Source organism: Protopterus annectens, chromosome 2.part1 (assembly GCF_019279795.1).
Source record: "Protopterus annectens isolate FY-2018-M chromosome 2.part1, PAN1.0, whole genome shotgun sequence".
Classification (NCBI taxonomy): domain Eukaryota; kingdom Metazoa; phylum Chordata; order Ceratodontiformes; family Protopteridae; genus Protopterus; species Protopterus annectens.
Window position 1 is genome coordinate 1,444,222,562 of NC_056729.1, and position 24,970 is coordinate 1,444,247,531.

Consider the following 24,970-nt stretch of genomic DNA (forward strand, 5'->3'; position numbering starts at 1 on the left):
TAACATTCAGCAAGTTAGTAACCATTCTTTAAAATGCGGCTATGATGCACTGGAGGCTTCCTTTAGATCAGCCATGACTGGTACAGTTATCAGAAGGCATGCATGGTTGAAAGAGCAGGCCTTACCGGACCATGTCAAATCAAAACTGTTGGATGCTCCCATGGACAAGGCCAATTTATTTGGTTCTCCTGCACAACAGGTACTGAATAAGATGGAGGAGAAGGCAAAATCTGTACAAACAGTGAAAGATTTCTTACAGGTCCAACCTCCAAGGTTTAGCAGGAATTGGCCCTCCAAAACTTGGTCCTTTCCAGACTCCTGTAAAGCTCAGAGAGGCAGGAATAGGCGATCAAGAGGCAGAAACCAATCCAGGGGTGCCTACAGGGGACGCCAGTGGCAGGGTAACAACCAGCGAGGCACAGACACAGCCACCACCACTGCAACAGGACAATCACAGTGACTTGGCTCTGGCACCGCCTACAAGGGAACAACTAGAAGCACCCTTAGGCGGAAAGCTAGCCTTATTCTCAATAAACTGGCATTACATCACAACAGACAAGTGGATTTTACAGACAATAGACCAAGGCTACAGGTTCCACTTCCATACTCTACCAGGGAAGAGAGGAATGCCAAACCTACCGCCAAATCAAAAGACAGAAGCTCTAAAACAAATATCTCAATTATTAAAGATGAGAGCTGTGGAAAAGGTACCATCTATGGAGCAAGGAAGGATATTTTACTCCAGACTCTTCCTGGTACCAAGAAAAGAGAACAAATGGAGGCCTATTCTCGACCTGTCCGCTTTAAACACATTCCTCATTGTTCCAAAGTTCAAAATGCTGACTCTACAGCAGCTTCTTCCCATGCTGGGCAAGGAGTCTTGGCTGGTAACTCTAGATCTCAAGGAGGCATACCTGCACGTCCCCATACGACCAAATTGCAGAAGATACCTCAGATTTCTTGCAGGATCAGAGCATTATCAATTCTCAGCATTGCCCTTTGGCTTATCTACTGCGCCCAGAGTGTTCACGAAATGCCTGGCATCAGTAATTGCTCATTGCAGGCTTCAAGGAATCCAAATTTACCCCTACCTGGATGACTGCCTGATACAAGCGGACAACAAAAACAAGCTAACAGAAGACTTACAAAGAGTCATTTACCTGCTACAAGCCCTGGGATATACAGTCAACATAAAAAAGTCAAGGCTGATACCATCCCAAAGAATAACCTTTTTGGGTGCAGAGCTGGACACATCAAAGCAAATGGCATTCCTAACTGCAGAAAAACAAGAGCAACTACCTCTCTACTTCTTGGCATTAACAAAGCAGAACCATCTAACAGCAAGAAAAGTACTGCAAGCCTTGGGCTTCATGGCATCCTACATAATACTGATCCCTCATGCCAGACTGCATATGAGAAAGCTACAGTGGTACCTAAAGAATTTATGGTCTCAACACAAGCACAGCCTAGAAGCCAAAATTCCAATAATCCCATGCCTGAAGCAAGAGTTCCTATGGTGGGCTCAGGCCTGTCAATCAAACACAGGATTGCCCTTCTACAGCATTCAACCAAGCCAAACCATCACGATGGACGCCTCAGACCTCGGTTGGGGGGCCCACATGCTGGACAAGTGCATACAAGGCTTATGGACTCAAGACCAGCTGCACCTACACATAAATCTAAAGGAAATGCTGGCAGTAAAATTGGCAATCCAGACATTCAGACCATTTCTCCGAGAAGGTCAGTTGATGATAAGGACAGACAACACCACAGTTATGTGGTACATCAACAAACAGGGAGGCACACATTCATACCCTCTATGCCGGATGGCACTGGACCTATGGAATGTGGCTCTGAGCTACAACATTCAGTTACAAGCAATTTTTGTACCAGGAAAATAAAACATTCTAGCAGACATATTAAGCAGGACTACCACGGATGCCCACGAATGGATGCTGCATCCGGACATCTTCAAAGCCATTACAAGAAAATGGGGACTCCCAGAAATAGACTTATTTGCATCCCCACACAATCACCAGCTAAAGAAATTCTGCACAAGAACGTACCACCCACTAGCTTGGAAGGTGGACTCCCTATCTTTCAGTTGGAAAAACCTGACAGCATATGCATTCCCACCACTTCCTTTGATGCACAAGGTGCTATTGAAGATCAAAGAGGACCGTCCAAGGATCATTCTGATAGCTCCAGACTGGCCAAGGCAACATTGGTACCCATTACTAAGGAGCATGTCTCGGGAACAAATATGGACACTACCCCTGGTTCCATTGCTGTTAACACAGAACAACTACAACATCCTGCATCCCAATCTGAAAACTCTGCAGCTGACTGCCTGGAACATTCCATAAGATCAATTAACCCAAATTTATCACAAAGGGTTAAAGACATTATCCTTGAGGCTCGCAGACCCTCAACAAGGAAAAATTATGCAGCAAAATGGAAGAGATATCTCATTTGGAATACTGCAAAGGGAGAAGATGTGTCACTGGTAAACATAGCCAACATCCTGGAATACTTGGCAGAGCTCTTCCACACAGGCCTGTCCTATTCTTCCATCAAGATACATGCATCAGCAATTTCAGCAGAATACAGCTTGGATCCTCCTGTCTTCTCGCATCCTCTGCTCAGGCAGTTTCTGAGAGGAATTAAAATGTAAAACCTCCTAGGAAACCATCATTGCCAGCATGGGACTTGAACTTTGTGCTAGAAAAATTGACACTTCCTCCTTACGAACCAGCAGCAACAGCAGAATTACAATACTTATCTTGGAAGACTGCTTTCCTGCTGGCAATCACTTCAGCAAGAAGGGTATCTGAACTACAGGCATTAATGGCAGTGCAACCCTTCCTGATCTTCCATCAAGATAGAGTGTCCATGAGAACAAATCCTACTTTTATGCCTAAGGTGGTATCCAGAGTATCTTTAAATCAGGCTATCCACCTACCTACATTCTTCCCCAACCCACAGAACAGAGGAGAAAGACTGTTGCATACCTTGGATGTACATAGACAGTTACGCTACTACCTGGACAGGACCAAGGGCAATAGAAAAACTGACCAGCTACTGGTAGCATATGCAACAGGAAGGGAAGGAAAAGCAATTTCAAAACAGACAATCTCCAAGTGGATAGGAAATTGCATTAGATTTTGTTATTCCTACCATGGAAAGAAAACTCCAGAGAACATCAGGCCTCACTCCACAAGGGCTACAGCCACTACCACAGCTTTCTTACGAGGAGTGGCTACTAAGGACATTATAGAGGCTGCTACTTGGACCTCCGTGCATACATTTGCCAAGCATTATAACTTACCTTTATACTCTAGATCCCGAGCAGGTTTTGCCACTGCTGTTTTGCAAGGGATCCTAACTACACCATAATCTCTTCCTTCCTCCTCCCCTAGTTTGGCTATGGTATTCTACCCATTTGTAAGGACTGCAGATGCATCCTTGAAGGACATAGTACAGTTTTGTACCTACCATAAATGTAGATGTCCGATAGGAATGCATCTGCAGTCAGGATTACCCACCCTCCTTCCTCTCTGTGGTACTCCTAGGGTATTTGCCCATCTTATAGCTAGCTGGGGGGGGATCTATTATGGTGTATTTGTTTGTATATATGTACATACTTGCTTATTTTTTGTGTTTGCTCTCTACTATTTGGAAACATTGGCATTTATCCAAATTTAGCCTTCCAAGAGGGCACCTGGCATCTGGGGCAAGAAACACTGAGGAAAATGGCGTCGGCTGATGCCTTTATACCCGAAAAACTGCAGCTATGACGTCGGGTGAAGTGCGACACCAGCCGAGGCCAGACCCAGACTTTGGAATCCGGCCGACCGAAGGGCTGCCTGACGACAGGACAACCCATTTGTAAGGACTGCAGATGCATTCCTATCAGACATTTACATTTATGGTAGGTACAAAACTGTACTTTCCCTGTGTTACACTGGGTAATTTCTAATGCTGAAGGTATCCGAAAGCAAACTCATTTGAGAGATTAACTTGCTCCATCATCAGTTTGTTTTTACTGCAAGCAGTTGCTACTTGGCAGAACTTCAGGGGAAAAAAGTAACCTGTTTTTGGTTTTTCTTGTCATTTCAGTGTTGCTGTTTTTGTTTTGTGCACTTCCTTTACTTACCCTTATTATGGAGACACTTGAAAAGTTCTGCAGCAGCAACATAAACATTTTTTTATTATCCAAAGGAGCACTTACTTCTTTTATCTTTTTTGAGTCCATGACATTAAAAAATGTCACCAGGTATGGCTGCATGAGGCATGTTCTCTGAAGGATTCATTTATATTGCTCATTTTTTGGAAAGAATTATGACTTAGTGGGTTGTAAGCATTGTAAGACCTTTAGTAGGAAAACAAACGGACGTAGCAAAAGCAAAAAGTAAATCCAAAAACACACCAAACAGCCAATACTTAGTCCAGCGAAAATTTTCTTTTATTCTCTCCAAAGATCTGGTACCTCGGCTATTCGCCTTCAAAGGATCACAATTTAATGTTACATAGTAACAATATTTATACAAACATTAATTGGATCAATTATTCAATTTATTACATAATTAATTGCAAAAAAGGAGGGAAAAAAAGCATCTAAATATATTTAAAGTGACCTTCCTATTTTTAAATATTGTAAATATTTTAAATATTTATATTATCAATGACATAAAAATATAAACATTTTATATAATTTTTATATATATATATATATATATATATATAATTTACCATCAAGAAATATTCCTAACACATTAATTAATCAAATTATCATATGCCTAATTCCAAATTAAGTCCTAAAGGTTTTAAAGTATTATATTTTAGAATCATTCTAGTTTCTAGCTCCAATAATCTATCACAAATATCATCACCTTTACAACAAAAAGGTTTCCCCAAAATACTGAATTTTAAACTGTCAGCTTTTCCTTCATGAGCTTCTAGAAAATGTTTGGCAACTGGACTGGATAAATTATGATTTCGAATATCTTTTAAGTGCTCTAAAATTCTCACCCTAACCATTCTTTTAGTTTGTCCAATATACCATACATTATTGCAACAGCAAGTAAGTGTATATACAACACCAATAGATTTGCAAGTAAAATGATGCTTAGGGTAATGGTTAACATTATTAATACATCTGACATCAATAATTCTGTCACATAAACTGCAAGAACCACACCTGAAAGATCCCATGTTGGTAGCATTAGAAATTCTTTTAATTAAGAGATTATTATTCAATATTTCCTTTAAATTTTTCCCTTTCTTATAAGAAAATATTATATGATCAGGAAAAAGCTCACCTATCTGATCATCCTCACTGACCAAATACCAAAATCTCTTAATTATAGAAACAAATTTTTCAGAAAAGGCAGTATACCTAGTTACAAAAAATACCTCTTCCGCATCTCTGTCTTTTTGATTAGAATCTAAAACATTCCTTTCTATCTTCCTAAGTATTTTCTGCTTATTAGTAATGTTATTCATACTAGCTAATAACTGCCCTTTGTCATAACCTCTATCACATAGTCTAACAAATACCTCATTTAATTCATGATCCAACTCAGATTCTATACTAGTATGCTGATATATCCTTTTGAATTCTCCATGAGGTAAAGCTTTGGAGAGAATAAAAGAAAATTTTCGCTGGACTAAGTATTGGCTGTTTGGTGTGTTTTTGGATTTACTTTAGTAGGAAAATTCTGTATAAGAGAGTGAGATATTTTGGTGCTTTTCAGGAACATAAAAAATTTTTATCATAGGAGGATAAGTATCCACTTCACTCTCAGCAGTTGTCTTCATCAGATAAGAGAAGGAGGAGACATGTAAAGAACCGTTTAGTAGGGATCTCAAGTACTGGAAGATACATTGGCCCAGGAAGGTATTGATGATGGAATTTGCAGGAGAAAATTGGCTATAGAGACTGTGCTAGTCCTTATGAGGCCTGGATGTGCTGGTTTTGAAGTGTATATGCTTCCATCCCCAGTCCAGTAGTCTGGACAAACTGTGGCTCCATATCTGGTAACCTCTTTGAAGGCACAGAATGGCTACCTTAGATGTAAGACAGGTTGCCACAGTTTTACCTTTTGCTCTGCAGGTTGATGCCGGGTCTCGGGATCCTGCAGAAAAGCAGCATTTTTCCCAGATTCCTTGTACTAACTTGATACATTCTCAGCCATAACAATCCAAAGCTTTTCTTCTCTCCATGCCTGCCGACCATCAGGTCTGTCACATCGGTTAAGTCTATTTGCCCCCCATCCTAAGTGTTTGTCTCCTGCTGAGAGTGAAAGCCAGTCATCTATGCTGCCATGGGAGTGATCTGTGCCCTTGCCGGCATTCTTACAATCAAGGTATTTGCTTTGCCCTGTTCTTGCCCCAACTAGCTGAAGTGAACATCTGCTGAGTGCACATGCTTCCACACACACACCAGGGGGTATCTTCCCCATCTTTTAGCCATCAAGGGACTATTCCACTGATCATCATCAGCTGATGTCTGACAAGCTTCAACATGCATTGTAGCAATCATCTGGCTGGAAACAACCTTTAGGCCACAGAGTGAGGCTGACTACAGTTTTCCTTGATTCACCACCTGAGTGGATCTTGGGTTCCTGCCCTGTGAAAGTTGATTGTTGTTGCAGAGCCATCTAGCTGGCACAAATACTGAGAATGCAAATGTTGTCTGGAGGGTCTTCAGTGACAGCATCACTCTGATACTGTTCTCTTTATGAAAGTGCAACTGATGTTTACCTAAACAAGCTGTTGGAAAATGTCTTCATTGCTGTGGTACTTTTGGTTGGCCTTGAGGACTTGGTTAATAAGAATGTGGAGTGTCTGAAGCGAGATCTTTGGTGTCTGATTAAGTCTGGATTACGACAAAAACGTGCGAGTATTGTGGCGTTTATGTGTTGAATGTTTCCTAGATTAAACTACTTCATTTCACTAGTGTCTGTTTTTGGTGACTTTCCATCAATCTTTTTATTATTTATTTGTGATTTAGAGATTGTGTTCTCCACTTTTTTCTTGACAGAAAGTAAGCTGGAGCAGAGTACTGTAATGACAGAAGGTGATACGAGAAAAAGGAAAAGACTTGGAAAGAAAAACTGGGCCATGTCAGGAGACCAGAGACGTGTCCCTCACAACATTGCTGGTAGCATCCAATACTGATTGCCTTTTTGCACATCCCACTCCTTCATTATCTCTTCCTGCTAATCTAGGCAAGCCTTGGGGTTCTCTCTTTTTTTGTTTTGTTTTTGGGGGGATAGATTGGTTCAAGCTGAAGTCAGATCAGCCTATGCTGTAGAATACAGAGATTTTCCATCTGTACTATTCAGAGAAATTCCACTCTTTCCATGCATGTTTTCTGTAGTCCAGCAACCAGCTGATGCCCTTCCTTAGATAACTGTTGCAGTATTCCAATATTGATGGATTATCTTGTTGAGGTAACCTGATATCCAGACAACGTCCCAAAGTCAAAACCTTCCACACACTCATATGTCTGGTATCTGACCTAAGCCTGTATGTGTAGGTAGCATAAGCAGACGTAGGAACATAAGATTGTCAGACTGCCTTGCTACCAGTCAAAATGCAGGATCTCACTCCTGTCAGTTTGTTCTATGTGCAGCTGCTTGATGATCTTCGTGTTTCACTGTTGCAGCCATTACATTTGGGTAATCTGCTGGCAGGTTGCCCTCAGTCTTCCTGAATTCCAAAGTCTTGGGTCCTGTGTCGGTTGCTGTCTTCTCTTCTATGACTTCAGATCGGCAGGGGTATAAAACATGCAGCCGACACCATTTTCTTTAGTCTTTCTTGCCGCATGGTGCCCGAAGCAGAAGCATTTTGCAAGTGCCGGTCGTCCGACTACTGAAATATTCGTGTTTGAGTTTCAGAATCAAAGTCTTCAATAAAGCTAAGTACCCCGTTGGGGAAACTTTTTTTCTTGCTTTTTTACCGATGTCAGAAAAAGTTAATAATTGTATTACTTGTGGGAAGCAAATACCTCATAAGGTTTTTCATTTATACTGTATTCCTTGCCTAGTCCTGATCACAATGTGCCTGGCTGTCTGTTTTGTGCTAGATTTAACCAACGCACTATTAAGCGTCGGTATATTTTTGCATCTAAGTATTTTGGAAACAGATTTAACTACCCAGAGATGTCGTCAGATAGCAATCCGACTACCGAAGTACATAAACGTAAAGAAAAAGACCGAGAAAGGCAGTGGAGATCCAAAACCGACGATGAAGCTTCTACTAAGCCAGTCCCCAGTTCGCCGGTACTCAATGAGGCGCTTTTGCAGCCCCTGATACCCGCTACCTTTGAGTCGCAGGCCTCTACTGACACCCATGTGGAGTCCTACATGCCGCAAGATACTCAAGGTATTGGACTGACGGATGTATGTCCCTCAGATGGGTCCAGAGCCGCTGAGCAGGCACCGTCTTCTGAGGGTGTATTCAGATCTCAACATTTTTATATCAAACTGATGAAAGCTGCAAAACCAAAGGCAAAGACACCTTCTAAAACTAAAAAAACGAAGCCTGAGCCACGTGCACAGGCCTCTATGCCTAAAAAACAGATGATCAAAATGGCTGAAGACCTCATTATCTTGATCAGGGGTACCTTCAGATCAGGTTTCTATTTCTTCTGATTCCTCTTCTGATCAGGAATTATCTTTACCTCCCTATAAGGATTCTGATGCTGAGTACACTATTCCATCTGCATCTCCTCCTGAGGATTATTCATTTGGAGAAACCTTGCATACTTTGAGGGAGACTTCTCAGAATCAAAAAAGAGGCTCAGGGATTTCCTCCTTCTCCCTCAGCACAAGCCTCTAGCCATTCCCCCTGTGTTAGACATTGTGGATGATGTTTTTTCGGAGTCAAGCCTGACCCCTGACTCTCTACCTCCGGCTCCCAATAAGCCTGACAGGTACTACAGGGTCCCCGACTCTCATAAATGTTTATTTAGAAACCCTGCTGCTGATCCTGAAAGTATTTCACAGGGTCCAAAGGGAGTTAAGGCCTCAACAGCAAAAAACCCTACCCCCTCCGACAGAGATTCAAGGGCGCTGGACAGATGGGGAAAAAAGGTTTATACATCTGCAACCTTGGCAATCAGGACCTTAAACTGTCAATTTCATATGCTTAAGTACCAACAACGTGTTATGGGATTGCTGAAACAGAAAATGATGTTGATTTCAGAATTTGCAGAAAATAAGGAATTGCAGGAATTATTGCTTGCAGTTGATCAAGTTGGAAAGCATACTTTGCAATGTGGTTTTGATTCTTTAGAGGCCTCCTGCAGGGCTGCAGTTACTGGATCTGTGATTAGGAGGCATGCCTGGTTAAAGGAACAAAATTTGCCTGATCATGTTAAAGCTAAATTGCTAGATGCACCTGTGCAGCATGATTCTCTGTTTGGTATTAAGGCAGAAGAGGTTTTAAAGAAAATGGAAGACAAAGTTAAGTCTATGCAAACTGTTAAAGATTTCTTACAAGTGCAGCCACCTAGATTCAGTAGACACTGGCCTACGAAAAATTGGTCCTTTCCTGTGTCAGACAGAGCTCAAAGGGACAAATCCAGATGCCCTAAGGGTACCAGGCTCAGGACTCATACAGGTCAAAGCAATGGGGCGCATCCATCTCCAAATCTGGAGGAGATAAAGCGCAAACCTACAGAAAATAATCCACCATCAGCTTTGCCTCCTGAAGACATCACTTTTGGGGAAATACTCCATGCCACGAGGGAACATTTCCAGTGGGAGGCACAAGAAAACACACAATCTAAAAATAGGGTTAGGGAGTTTGTTGACCTCCCAGAAAACAAACCTTTGGCTATTCCTTCTGTATTGCAGGTGGCAGAGGATGTTTTTATGGACTCTTCCCTGAACCTAGACTCTGTACCCCCAGCCCCTCAAAAAAGTTTTTTACAGGGTGCTGGACTTTCATAAATACCTCTTCTAAAACCCATCTGCTGACCCAGAGGTTGTCACTCCAGGTCCCAAGGGAGAGAAAGTCAGCACTTCTAAGAATCCTTTACCTACTGACAAGGAAGGTAGGGCCCTTGATAGGTTTGGTAAAAAAGTCTACACCTCCTCTACCCTAGCTATAAGAGCCTGTTTCATATGATAAAATACCAACAAATTATTTTAGATGAAATGAAACAAAAGATTTCCTCCCTGGAAGATAGGAACATTTCTAAAGAATTGTTGGACCTTTGCCATTCCATCTTCAAGGTGGTGAGACAATCATACTGTGGCTATGATGCTATGGAGGCCTCTGGCCGAACTGTTGTATTGTCATTAGAAGACATGCTTGGCTTATGGAACAGATCCTGCCAGGCCATGTCATATCCATAATTCTAGATGCACCCCTGGATAAGGACTTTCATTTTGGGCCAAAGACTGAGGCTGTGCTAAAATAGATGGAAGATAAAGCGAAAAATGTTCCAACTGTCAAGGACTTCCTCCAAGTTCAGCCTACTATGTTTAGAAGGAATTTCCCCGCTAAAAACTGGTCCTTTCTCTCTCAATCGAAATGCAGCCAGAGTAAGCCTCGGATGGAAAGGCTCAATCACAGAAGTCTAGAAAGTGGTCCTCAGGAACCCCCAGGCAGGGGTGTTCTAGGCCACAGGGCCCTGGCAGAGAGCAGCAATGGCTCTTTCTTTCACCCAGTCCAGAACAGATAAGAGGAAGACTAGGAGGAAGGCTATCCCTGTTCAAAGAAGGTGGTCCTTCATTACTTCAGACAAGTGGGTTCTGAAGGTTAGCACAGATGGCTACAAGTTCACTTTCAAAGAGCCATTAAGATACTCAAGTTACCCAGATATTCCACAAAATCAGAGTGGATGCCCTTTCTCAGATTCACAACCTGTGCTCACAGGGCTCAGTGAAACCAGTACCAGATCATCAAATAGGGAAAGAGTTCTCCTCCAGGCTATTCCTGGTTCCCAGAAAGGAAAGCTCTTGGCACCTGTCCTAGATCTGTCCACCCTCAATCAGTCCCTGCTGGTACCAAAATTCAAAATGCTGATTCTTCAAACCCCCCCCCCCCCTCCATTGATAGCCTGACGGGCCTTAGTTGTCACCTTGGACCTAAAAGATGCTTACTTGCACATTCCCATAGAGGAATTGTGCAGAAGTTTTCTTCGCTTCAGGGTATGTACCAGTCACTTTCAATTCTCTGCACTGCCCTTTGGCTTGTCTACTGCTGACAGATCTTTACAAAGTGATCAACTCCTGTGATCTCCTTCTGCAGAACGAGAGATCCAAATTTACCCTTATCTGGATGACTGCCTCATTCAAGCCAAGAGTCAGTCAAAGCTCCACAAGGATCTGGCCTTCACTCAGACCCTCCTCACCTCTTTGGGGTTCACAATAAATCTTCACAAATCCAACACAGACCCATCCACCAGGCTAATTTTCCTGGGGGCTCTTCTGGATTCTTCCCTTCCTTTAGAAAAAGTCTCTTTGACTCAGTACTTCCAAAACATTATGTGGAGACAGTGCCTCTAAGCCAGAGAATTCCTTAGAGAATTAGGCTACATGGCATCTTGTATAGTCATGATCCCTCTGGCCAGGCTATACATGAAGAAGCTTTAGTGGTACTTCAAGAATCTGACCAACATGCATGATCCCTGGAGACAGAAATTCCACTAATCCCTTGCCTCAAGGAGGTATTTGCATGGTGGACACAGGCATATGCCCGGAACTAGGGTCTCTCCTTCAGGTTCATCCCCAGGACCACACTTCAATCACAGATGCTTCAGAGACAGCCTGGGGGGGGGGGGTTGATTTCCAACACGTTTCAACTCAGGGCAGATGGGAAGATCAGTTCAGTTCAGACGCAAGCGCATAAATTGGAAAGAACCGATGGCAGTTTAAAAGGGCCTAGTGGCTTTCAAAGATAAGTGAAAACCAGGGGTCCTGCTTGTCAAAACAGACAACATGACAGTTATGTGGTATATACATAAACAAGGGGGCACCCACTATTACACTTTGTTGACTAGCGATGCAGGTCTGGGAGACCATTCATTCTCTGGGGTTGCACCTCATGGCACAATACCTCCCAGGGACTCAAAACACTCTAGCAGATCATCTCAGCAAGAACTTGATGGATCCCGAGTGGCATCTGGAAACATTTCTCAGCATAGTCAAGAAATGGGTACCCCCACAGATAGACCTCTTTGCCACCAAAAAAGTGCTCATCTGAAATATTCTGTTCCAGGAGCAAAATGCCTACAACCTGAGGGACAGATGCATTCTCCTTCCTTTGGCGCTACCTGTTCCTTTATGCATTCACTCCCCTGCCTCTCCTTCCAAGGCACCTCCTCATAATCAGGAAAGAAAGCCCAAGGGTCATCCTGAAAGCCCTAGACTGGGCCAGGCAGCACTGTTATCCTCTGCTACTGAGTTTAACCAAGCAGTTACCTCAGAGAGTGAACCGTCTGACTCAGGACAAGGGGAGGTTTGTGTATGCAAAGAGAAAAGCTAGCAAGTACGGCTGGTGCACGGCAAGCAAGTTAGTCCGAACAAAATGAAAATAATGCCAGCACCAGAAGGGACTGATACAAATAGCTTTATTAAGCTGAATACTACTAGACCGGTTTCAGCACATGGCTTTCATCAGTAGATTAATACACTTTGAAGAAAAAGCCCTACCATAAATACCTCAACAATGATGACATCATTTCCTGTCATAAGAAATATATATGGTTAATACATAAATACACATATATATATTTGTACAAAGTTCAAATAGCATGTATATGAGAAAAAAATATGAGAAAAAAATATATGTTTTTAAAAATAATCAAATAAATTAAACAAATCAGGCATAAACATTTAACCTGAAAAAAACAATATTTATAATTTATCATTGAGTCCAGGGGAAAACAAGCCTCCTAGTTTCACTATCCATTTTCTTTCTTTATTGTTAAGAATTTCTTGCCATCCAGTTTTGAAAGCACGATTACCTGTAATGTTGTCTATGATAGTAAAAGTAAATTTAGCAGTGGGATGATTCAATGAGTGTCTATATAGGGCATTGGTGATCCTGGCATTCCTGATATCCCCCAGGTGTTCAGATATTCTAATTGTGAATTGTCTAGATGTCTGCCCTACATAAAAAGCTTGACAGGTGCATGTTGCAAGATAGACAATCCAATCTGCGCTACAATTACCAAAACAACCAATATTATATAGATGTCCCGTATTCTTACTAGTGAATGTTTTGGTTTTGAATATGTAGCTGCAAAAACTGCAGTGTCCACAGGGGTAAGTTCCAACCAGTTTTTCACCCGTTAGTGTCCTCTGGGATAGAGTGTCATCCCTAGAAGTTGTTTTCTTGTAATGGGAGAAATGTGATGCAAATGTTTTGCCCTTTCTGTAAGAGAATGAACATCTGTCCCCCAAATAATCCTCTAAAACAGAGTGAGACTTTAGTACATTCCAATGTTTGTCTATGATGTCCAGAAGGTGCTTGGTATTTCTGCCATAGGTTGTGACAAATCTACAGGTATCATAGTTGGTCTGTCTATGATGTTCTTTGTATTCCAATAATGTATCCCTGGTATAGTTTTTACTCCATTGCATGGCAGAATGAATAGTATGTCCGGAATAACCTCTAATAAGAAACCTGTTGGCTAAATCATCATGATGTTGTTTCAGATCTTGTTCAGAGGAACATATCCTTTTTATCCGCAAAAACTGGGATTTGGGGATGTTATTAATAGTATGCTTGGGATGTAGACTGTTGGCATGGAGCAAGGTATTGTATTCTGGAAATTTGCGAAATACAGAAGTTTTGAGGGTGTTATCAGGTAGACGCTGTAAAAAGACATCCAAAAAGTGTATTTCATTATGATGGTAATCAACCGTAAATTCGACACCCCATATATTTCCATTAAGATGTTCCACAAATTCCTGTAAATAATCTGTACCACCTTTCCAAACCAGCCAACAGTCATCCAAGTACCTTCTCCAGATGTCAGTTTCAGGTATGTATATGTTGTGTAACTCATCATAAATTATATGTTCCTCTACATATCCCATGTACAGGTCAGCATAAATAGGTGCAAATGAAGCACCCATTGCCGTGCCCTGTATTTGCCAATAACAATCAATCTTGTTTGAAATAGAAAACATTCTTGGTGAGGATATGCTCAGCCATACAAATCAATAATGTATTTAATCCAGGGGAATAAATGTTTGCTTTGTTTAACCAAAAATCCAATGCTGCTAATCCAGCCCAGTGTGGAATACTGGTATAAAGAGACTTAACATCCAGAGTGCACATTAGCCAATGTGGTTCTAATTGTGAATCAGAAACAATTTGCAAAAATTCTGTGGTGTCTTGGAGTCTAGCTCTGATGAGTGCCAAAAGGGGTTTGAATTTTTCAGTTAGAAAAGCAGATAGGGGTTCAGTAAGTGATCCAATCCCAGATACAATGGGTCTACCTGGCGGATGATGGAGAGATTTGTGGATTTTGGGTAGCAAATATAGATACTGTTTTGCAGGATCTTTAACCATCAAGTGTAATTTGATCTTATCCGAAATGATACCAGCCTCCACAGCCTCCTGTAAAAAGTCATCTGTTTCCCTTTTGAAATTGGGTGTTGGGTCAGTGGTCATGTTCATGTAGTGATGAGGGTTAGACAACTGTCTATTTCCCTCCTCCCAATAATAATCGGAATCCATGACTACAACCGCACCACCCTTATCAGCAGAAAGAATGACTATATTAGTATTATTTCTAAGGTGTGTTAAGGCTTTTTGTTTGGCTCTCGATAAGTTATGTTTGATGGTATTCTCTGATCCCAAATGAAAATGTAAATCTTTGATGACTGCCTGTTGAAAAATAGCTACATGTTTGTCCATAGGTGGATTAAAGGTTGACCGATGAAATCGAAATTCAGAAGATCTTTGAGAAGGATCTGATTGATCCTGTTGTCTGAAAAACAAGTTGAGATTAATTTTTCTACAAAATGCCGTAATATCTGATACTAAAGAACTCTCATCAACAAAGAAGCCAGGGATGAATCCAAGACCTTTATTAAGCAATGCATATTCATCTGGTGTTAAAACATATTTGGAAATGTTAAGAACATTATTACTGTGTGAATCTATTTCACTACTGACAAGAATAGATCTTCTAAACTTTTGACCCTTGTGTTTTCTACCCCTAAAGGGTCATCTGATATACGTCCCCTCTTGGAATTTGGTGAATCCCCAGTACCAATGGACTCCGGGTCTGTAGTAGAGGACTCCTCACCTGAAGTTGTGTTAATGAAAACAGCCTTTTTTAATGTAGACCTAGGTCTCTTTTTACGAACATATGTAGGATTCTTGGTACCCTGGGCAAACCTTACCCCCTTATGCGACTCAAACTGTCTTCCTCTATCATAGTCCTCCCTGCCTCTTGAAAATTTATGAATTTTTTTTAGCTTTAAGATTATTCTCAAGAGTCAAAAGTTCCTTAGATAGTTTGCTCAGGCTGTCTTTGAAGTTGGTATGGTCTTCAAATTCTTTTAAATCATTACAAATTTTTTCAACTTCCAAAATATTGGTCTGAACTGTTCTATCATAGAAAGATGCCAATATGTTCACAAATGACATAGATGCTTGTTGACTCTGTGCTGACTGCCAATCTTTTACTAAAATGTCATCTGGGGTTCCAACCAATGGTTGAATCTTAGAACTGAGCCCCCTAGGGGATATTTTTTGGTTTTGGTAAGCTCTGAACAGTTTTAAATGCCAAATATTTGTCCTCAATGTTTTAATTTTCTTGCCCAACTGACTGAACAAGAAGAAGCAACCGTCAACTGGATCTGATATTGGACCCGCAGCAAGGTCCACAGACTTAGTACCAATGCCAAAAACCTGAATATCATCTTTATCCGCACATAGGCCAGAAAGTAACTTCTGTAGATCCATGACAATAAGTTGCCTAAGAGAAATAATTGTTGTCAGATAACCAAAATCAATCAACAATACAGCCCAGGCAAAAATAAGTAAGAAACCTATGAGCTATCCCAAAAGATATAAATATATATCAGTTTGAGTCGGATAAGGATGAAGGTATAAAACCCCTACTTCAAGAAATGAAGTTATGTATTAGTACTCCAAAAATGATAAAGCAACAATTAGACAATCTACCAAAGTGGCTTGGGACCCTAGTCATCATACGACTGAGAGCAATAGTTCTTAAATGCAGTCAAAATAAAAATAAAATACTTATATTATGTCTATCCTGCATATAACTGATTATACTAGTATGAACCAAAACGCTGATCCAGGAAAATATCCATGGGCACCTAGGGACTATGAACCATCGTAATGTGTGTAAATACAGATTGACCAAGATATAAATAAAATACAGAACTAGCACAATCAAAGCTCTGTAAACAAGTTATTAAGGAACACTTGCATCGAAGAATCTAGTCAAGAACAAGAGTTAAGATAACTGACCAAATGTGCAAGTCCTGTAGTTGTTTTGCAAAATATGCACTAGTATATACATTACAAAAGACTAAACATTTGCCTGAAACTATTAGTCATGCCTGAATATGAAAGTTACATAAAATGGGGAACAATCTCACCACTAAAAAAAGGTCCCTGTCATAAGATTACAAAAAATGTACATGATATTGAAGGCCCAGCACGAATGAGATACATAAATAATCCCATGAAAATAGGAAACATTGATGTAAGGAGTACCTGCGAGAAAGCAGAAATGGTTAGATAATACAATAGGCTAACCCAACCAAATAAAACATGTCCCACTGTAATTCTGCCAGGACATACACTATTTGTGAGCATCAAAAGTGCTTACTTAGATTATTAATCCTGCCCCAATTGAAAAAGGCATAAGAAAACATGTAACAGTTAGTACCAGTATGAAGTCAAAAAATATAGAAGCAAAAAATCAAAAAGATATGATGTAAAAAAAAGTTAAGACCATATGAGACACAAAAAAATTAACCATAATGAGAATAATGTCCCAAATCTTCAGAAGCAACTGGCACAGAGGTTCAAACACTGAGAATTAAACTGCAGGTGAATAATTAAACCACGAGTGTCCAGAAAGTTACACAAAGTCATCGCATATATATTCTCCTCAGTTCATGAATCTAAATTCGGATATCCATCCAACCATGATAAACCAACCAACGGGTTGATATTATCCAGTCTGGAATGTCCAAAAAATAGGTTTCGATCTCACAACCTCCCAAAAAAAGGAATAAGTACCTGAATATCAGCCACAGTAATCCAATATGCAACTTCCCTTAATCCTGAACATGAGGAAGGAATAAATGTTGACCACCGCCCTTTAGGAAACACAAGGTAGTCTCCCTGTCAATATCGATATATGAACGAACACGTTAGTAATCCCAAAACTGTTGGTAGAAATGTAAAGAATCATAGACCATGCTTTCCATGAACCAAATGCGTAGTAATGTTGAAATAGGTTCAAAATTCGCAAAGTTCGCCAACAAAAACAAAGGTGGTATGCAATCAAAAACACACGCAAAGAATAAATCCAAATAAATCCAAAAAATGATGTAAGGCACAAATGCACAAACGCCAACTCCCGATGAGGAGCCCTCCTTTACAGACACCAGAACACCACAAAATGGCGCTTCCTCTCAGTCCATTCAAACGCCAACAGCCAGCAAGTAGAACAGAGTAGGCAAAGAGAAAAGCTAGCAAGTACGGCTGGTGCACAGCAAGCAAGTTAGTCCGAACAAAATGAAAAGAATGCCAGCACCAGAAGGGACTGATACAAATAGCTTTATTAAGCTGAATACTACTAGACCGGTTTCAGCACTTGGCTTTCATCAGTAGATTAATACACTTTGAAGAAAAAGCCCTACCATAAATACCTCAACAATGATGACATCATTTCCTGTCATAAGAAATATATTTGGTTAATACATAAATACACATATATATATATATATATATATATATATATATATATATATATATATATATATATATATATAATATGTATCCCAACCTACAGACTCTCAAACTCTCAACCTGGATAATTCCACAAAATACTACTCTGAGGTCACCCTAAGCAGACAAGTTCAAGACATTCTCAAGCGACTAGAAGACCTAGTATGAGGAATTTCTACCCAGCCAAGTGGAATATTCTACATTTGGTGTCCGCAGCAAGGCCGCAATCCTAAATCAGCCAGTATTTCTGCCATGTTGGATTACCTGCCCACCCTGGCGGACAGAGGGCCTATCCTTTTCTTCCATCGTGATTCATGCCTCTGACATTTCAGTCGACATTCTTCCTCTTATCTTTTTCCACTCATTGATGAAACAATTCCTTAGGGGAGTGGTCCACGTGAGACCTCCCAGGAGACTACCCACACCTCCGCAGGACCTCAGTTTTGTTCTAGAAAAACTGACACTACCCCTGTTTGAACCAGCAACTTCTGCTGATTTAATATTTCTAACCTAGAAGACTGCCCTTCTACTGGCCGTCAGCTGTGCTAGAAAGGTCTTTGAGCTACAAGCTGTCATGGCGGTGGAACCATTTCTCATATTCCACCCAGACAGAGTATCACTCAGGAGTAATCCATCCTTCATGTTCAGGATGGTCACAGGCGCATCCTTGAATCAAGTCATACACTTGCCTACCTTCTTCTGTAAGCCTCAGAACAGGGGCTAAAGAATCCTTTACTCCTTGGTGTACACAGACAGCTTTGCTACTATCTTGACAGAACTAAATCTTTTACGTAATCAGATCAACTCTGTGTCCTTTGCCACCGGCTCTGAAGAGAAAACATTCCCCAAACAGACCATCTCCAAGTGGATCTTCCACTGTATTTGATCTTGTTACAGCTGTCATGACAGAAAGCCTCCAAATATACTGTAAGGATTCACTCTACTAGAGCCACTTCTACCTCTGCTGCCTTCATGAAAGGAGTGCCTACCAAAGACATTTTGGAAGCGGCTACCTGGTCATCTGTGCATACCTTTAACAAACACTACCACTTATCAGTCTTCTCCAAGTCTAGAGCAAGATGGGCACCCTCTCTTCTCCATAACCTACCTTCCACCCTCCTCTCAATTTTGGGAGTCATCCCACAAGTCAGGACTGCAACAGTGAAACATGAAGAACGTAGTACAGTTGTGTACACATACCATAAATGTAGATGTTCAAGTGTATTCACTGTTGCATTCTTCTTTCCCTCCCTCCCTCCTTCTCCCTTTTTACCTACAGTAGTAGTCTTCTATTTTCTGCACTATCCAGAGGACCCCCTGGGTGTTTACCTGCAGGCTCCTTTTTCTACCTTTGTCCCTTGCTTATGCATCATCCTGGGGTCTCGTACCTTCTAAGGGGCAAGAATAAAACTGATGTAATGGCATTGCCTGACTCCTTTTTACCAAAGTGTACTGATGTTAGGGTAAGGCGTCCGCCAAACTTAGGAGGAGGGAGATTTTTACTCTGGTAGTTGGGCCAGCCAAGGGCTTCCACAGCAGGAAATCCCACAAGTCAGGACTGCAACAGTGAATACACACAGACATCTACATTTATGGTGAGTGTACCCAACTGTAGTGTGCTACCATTGCTTGCCTACACTTATTTAGATAACTGCCTCATGGGGAACCTTCTTTTTCTTAAAATATTTGACGTCAGCTAAGAGACTGAAGTGTGACTGTGGTAGATGCCTGATAGGGATCTCCACTGCCACTGCTTATTTTGTTTAGGAGCTGAACATGTTTACAGAAACTGTCTGATTTGCTTCCTAAATTCCTCTATTCTCTGCTTACCTCATGAAATACATGTATAGAAACTCAGCTCAGCAACTGAAGTGCCTCATGCAAACCACAGTGACAAAACCCTCAGCCTCAGACGTCCTGCTCACACCAAAATAGAAATTCAAGAAGGCTAGGCCCGAGTCATCTGCTGTTTAATCAGATTCCGATGCACCAATTGAAATGTTGCAGGAATCCAAGGTACATCTGATTGCTGCTCAGGCACCTTCTACAACAGTAACACTGGAGAACCAGTGTGGTGCCTGACTTTTGCACATCCAACGAGACTGCTTGTACTGATGTTATTAGGCGTAACTGAGGATGATTTTACAGCGGCCAGAGAGCATTCCTCAATTCCTTGTGAGAGAAGAGGTGCCTGGCACTTTGAGGTCCGTCAGGGTTCTGATCTGCCACACTTAATGAGGCAGATGCCACATGGAAGAAAAAGAAACAAAAGGCAAAATATTTCTCCTGCTCAGATATCTCAGGAAAGAGAATTGGTGGAGTTCTCTCAGGGTCTGTACAAGACCAACTTGTTTCTGAAACACGCTTCTTTCCTTTATACACTCCTTCAACTTCCTTCCCCCTTAGAAGAGGGAACCTGCTTCTTTATCTGAAGAGGAAGAGGACTCTGATTCCAGTTAAGACTCCTTAGATTATTCATCAGTGATCCATTCCCCAGGGCAGATTGCTTTTGATTATGATAACACCTTGTCCCCGATACTCCCATGAGGAAATCTCTTTTGGGAGAACTATAACTAAAATGATGCAACATTTTGATTGGAATACAAACAAGTATCTGATGTACAAGAAGTTATTACAGTTGACAAGAGGTAGAAGCTCCTACACCTTCTCCTGTTCGGCCAGTCTTGGAGGCTTTCCCGAATGCCTTTGCATGCACCCTTCTGATTTCAAGGAAGCTTAATATGTTTTCTAAGGTACCCAAGGACTTCAACTCTCTCTGCAAAAAATCCTTTAGTAGATCCTTCAGATTTTTTCTATTACTACTGACAAACCTACTAAACTTATGCCAATGGCTAATGTTTTGCCATCTGACAGAGGCAGTAGGACCATGGACAGATATGGTAAGAAGGTCTTACACCTCTGCCACTGTGGGGTTCAGAGGTTTTCATTATCAGACTCGAATAAGTAAATATTTTTATCCATTTTAGGGGACTTAAACAAGACAGTGTCAACCTTGAAGTGCCTGACACTAAGAAAACAAATGATTTTTATGTCTGAGAAGCTACACAAGTTGCAAGACACTCCATTAAAGCGTCAGAAAAGTGTCAGAAATTAAGTGCAACTATGATGCTGCACAGGCTTCTTCCACAGATGCTGTTACTGGGTCAGTTAGAAGATTTGCTTGGTCTTGTCTGCAATCCCTTTCTGAGGATATTAAGGCCAAGCTTGTGGATTCCCTCCTTTACGAGAACCTTTTATTTGGACACTGCAGCAGAACTTTTCAAGATCCTGCAAGAGAAGGTAAAATAATCCATGACTTTAAGCAGATTTTTCTCGCATCATTTCCTAGGTACCAAAGAAATTACCTAGCAAAGCCTTCTTCCTTTGCCTGCAGTGATCAGATACCCTGTCAAAAGAGCAGAAAGTATCACAGGAAAAGATACCATGACAAACCTACCAGAGACTGCAAGTCTGGAAAACCTCCATTAACAGACAAGTCAGCCTGACTACCTGCTGCCCCCTTTCTCCTTCTTCGGTCCAGGAATTCTCTTGTCCAAAAGGCTAACTTTGTCCCTTCCAGCCTGGGAGTATCACTACAGACAAGTGGGTATTATATGTCATTCATCAAGGTTACATGATGTCTTGGAGGGAAAGATCATCACTACAAGGTATTTCCCTCCTCCTACCAACCAAATTCACCTCATTTTTCCTCTCTTACAGGGTCCATTGAACTGGTGCCACACCATCATCTAGCAAAAGGATTTTATTCGAGTCTTTTCTAGTTCAAAGGAAAGAGGCCACCTGTAGACCCATCTTGGACGTATCCCACCTCAGCTGATATTTGGAGGTACCATCTTTCAAGATGCTGGCTTTGCAAACTCTTCTTCCTTTCATCCCTTCTGGCTTCCATAGACTTGAAGTCACACCTACACATCTTCATTCACCTCACCTGCAGAAAATACTTCAAGTTTCTCTGCTTTTTCATCTCACTTTCATTTCTCTACCTTACCTGTATTTATTTACTGCTCCCATGTTCTTCACAAAGTGCCTTGCCCCTGCCATTGCTTTTTGCGGAACACAGGGAATGCAGATTTTTTCCATACCTAGAACAACTTTCTAATCCAGGCTGTGTCGCAGGACACCCTACATCTGTATTTGTTTTATACTACTGCTCCTGGACAGACTGGTTTTCATCATCAACCTTTAAAAGTTTTAATTGACTCCATTCCAGGAATTATTTTTCCTGGATCACAGAGTTGGATACCAGTGTGATGATGGCCTTTCGGCATCAAGAGAAAGTTCAGTTTCTTTCCTGCTTCTTCCAGTCCTTTCTTCCCCTTCAGTGTATCCCTGCAAGAGGGAGTCTAAGAACCATGGGATACATGGAAGCAACTATTGTGTATACCATTTCTGAGGTTACACATGAAAGAGCCAGTGTTACCTGAAATGTCTTTTGTCCCAGTACTGTCAGCCACCGGACCTCCAATCCCTCTCCTACCCTTTATGAAGAAAGTGTTACTGTGGCAGATTTGGATTTCTCAAATTGAGCAAAATCTGGGCCTCCCCTTTTGCCCAACCACTCCCAACCAGGAACTGCATGAGAATGCATTCGATTTGGCTTTGGGAGCCAGGAGAAGACTGTTCATCAATTCAGGGTCAGTGGTCCTCCAGAGGTTGCACATCATTGCCTAGGAAGGGAGGGCTCAAATTCTAGCTCTTCAAGTGTTTTCTCACCTATGGATCCCAAATCCTGTCAGGATTTTCACAGACAACACCACAATTGTATAGTATATCAACAGACAAAAGGGGGGACCAAGTCGTACTAGTTGTGCAGGCGAGCTCTTCTGGCATGGGACCAGACTGTACAGGCAGATCTATCCTTACAGGCAGTCTACATTTATTTGAAGACCATATACTGTCAGATTCTCTAAATGAGTCCATGGACCCCCCCCCCCCCCCACAGATGGATCTTAACAGGGATGTCTTACTGGATATATTCCACAGACAGGGTTTTCCTGAAATAAATATGTTTGCTGCCGCTCAGAACTGACAGCTGAAGAGTCCAGTTTATCCAAAAATGAATAACTGTAATTGACTGGTTTTCACAGCTGCAATTTTCACAATGGGAGTGTGTAATCAATCAGATGATCAGTGTGCTACCATTTTGGAAATCCTCTAGCCTATATAATTTTTGTTAATTTTTTTTGGAATAGTTCCTAGAATGCATTTGTGTTAAAAAAAATGCAGTCATCTGTATTTGTTTATTTATCATATTATTCCATTTTGCTTTGCCTTTTTTGTATACAAGTACTTAGATTAGGCAGCACTTCATTCTGTATTTTTTAGAGCTGTGCTGAGGAGCCCCTTGGAAAACTAGTAACATTTGGCAGTTGGAACCAGTAGTTTATTTGTCATGTGTTAACCAGGTTAATGAACTGGTCTACTGACCGTCAAGTTCTGGGCTCAGAGAGTAGAGAGGACCTAAGAAATAACGGAGTACAGTCACAGTGGAGAAGGTTACAGTGCTGTAGCAGAAAAGATTACAACATTTTAAAACAGTGGATTTCATAGAAGACAGTTAAGTTTTGATCACTTGCATTATTTGCATGATTTGATAAGTTCTACAGTAGCAAATTGTATTACACATTTCAGCTAAGGTTGATGAGGTGTGAGACTGGATTATCACCAAGTAATACAAAAACCAGTACAAGTGGATTCCTTCTGAAGGAGTTTCCCTAGTGTGGATTTGAATGCTAGTAGTCTGTCACCTGGTAGCAGGACCTAATTTGGAGAAGGCTGTTTCTCTAACTTTGAAGCATTGCAATGATTAAAAGCAAGTAATAAAGTGCATCTTTTATTTAAGGCTTCTGTCACTACGTTTTTACTTTTCTGTTTTTCATGTTTTGAGTATATGTTAAGTAGTTGCATTTCTGTGCTCTGGGAACAGAGTTGCAAAGGAAATTAGACCATATGATAAACTGGGTGGGAACTTGTACCTTGATAAGTGAGATTATTTGTGGGTCCTGCATATGCTTAGATTTGACCTTTTTTGTTTATTAGCTAACAGGGTGATCAGACTGGTCTTAACACGAAATGAACTTTTATAAATGAGAACAGAAAAAGGTAAACATTACAGAATTTGTACACACCTGCTGCAGTGTCAAAACAGAATGAACTTGCATTTCTGTTACAGATGTAATTAATCAGATATTTGTTTTTTTGTTTTGCCATTTTTACTTTTTTTTTCCACTTTTGTTATGAAGAACTCATTTTGGATGTCAGTTAATTTAATTCATATGAACTGATGGTTTTCCCACAAATGCACTTGTTTATCTAGGTTGCCTAACTTGATTTGTTCATAATGGCATATATTATTATTATTATTATTATTATTTCCAGGATAGTCAGCTTCCTGGAGAGAAAAGCTCAGCACTTGCACAAAGGAAATCACCACTACACTGGAGTAAGTCCTTTATATTGCCATGTAGCAAATTGTTCTTTACTATTGCAATTAATAAATGTATTTGTATGTGAAGTGTTAAAATATGTTAATTTCCTTTCCATGTTTTCCTAAGTACAGTGCTCTTTGTGCAGGCAGACAGCTTTGCTAGTTAAACTATATTAGTATGACAAAGTTGCCTGATGTCAGCAGTACAGAGCGAATCTCCATTAAACAGATATAGTTGTTCACTGTGTATTATCCGTGGGATCAGTCCTGGGTAGTTTGGAGGCATATTGAATCTGTGTATCCAGCTATATTGGCCATGCTAAGTGTAGACAATTTTCTTATAAGATGCCCTTCCTTTAATTAATTTTAATGCAAAACTCTTCATAGCATCTAATATAACTGCCATTCTATTTGCAGTTTGTTTACATTTGTGCTAAATATTGACTTTGAAGTACTGCACTTTTACTAACACTAAGTTATATTCTACAGTTGATATTTACTTATGCTCTTATCCGTGCTACCTACTTAATTTACTTTTCATTTAGACTG

The 24,970-nt window shown here is 40.8% G+C and overlaps 1 protein-coding gene across 4 annotated transcripts in view; it reads left to right on the forward strand.

The window, feature by feature from the left end:
* Window positions 1–24,970, forward strand: part of HTT (huntingtin) — a 4,811,037-nt gene that overhangs the window by 1,319,192 nt on the left and 3,466,875 nt on the right. For all 4 annotated transcript variants that reach the window (XM_044062924.1, XM_044062926.1, XM_044062925.1 and 1 more), the window contains one exon: window positions 24,373–24,436. In XM_044062924.1, coding sequence (XP_043918859.1) covers window positions 24,373–24,436 — 64 coding nt within the window. The remainder of the gene's footprint in view (window positions 1–24,372; window positions 24,437–24,970) is intronic.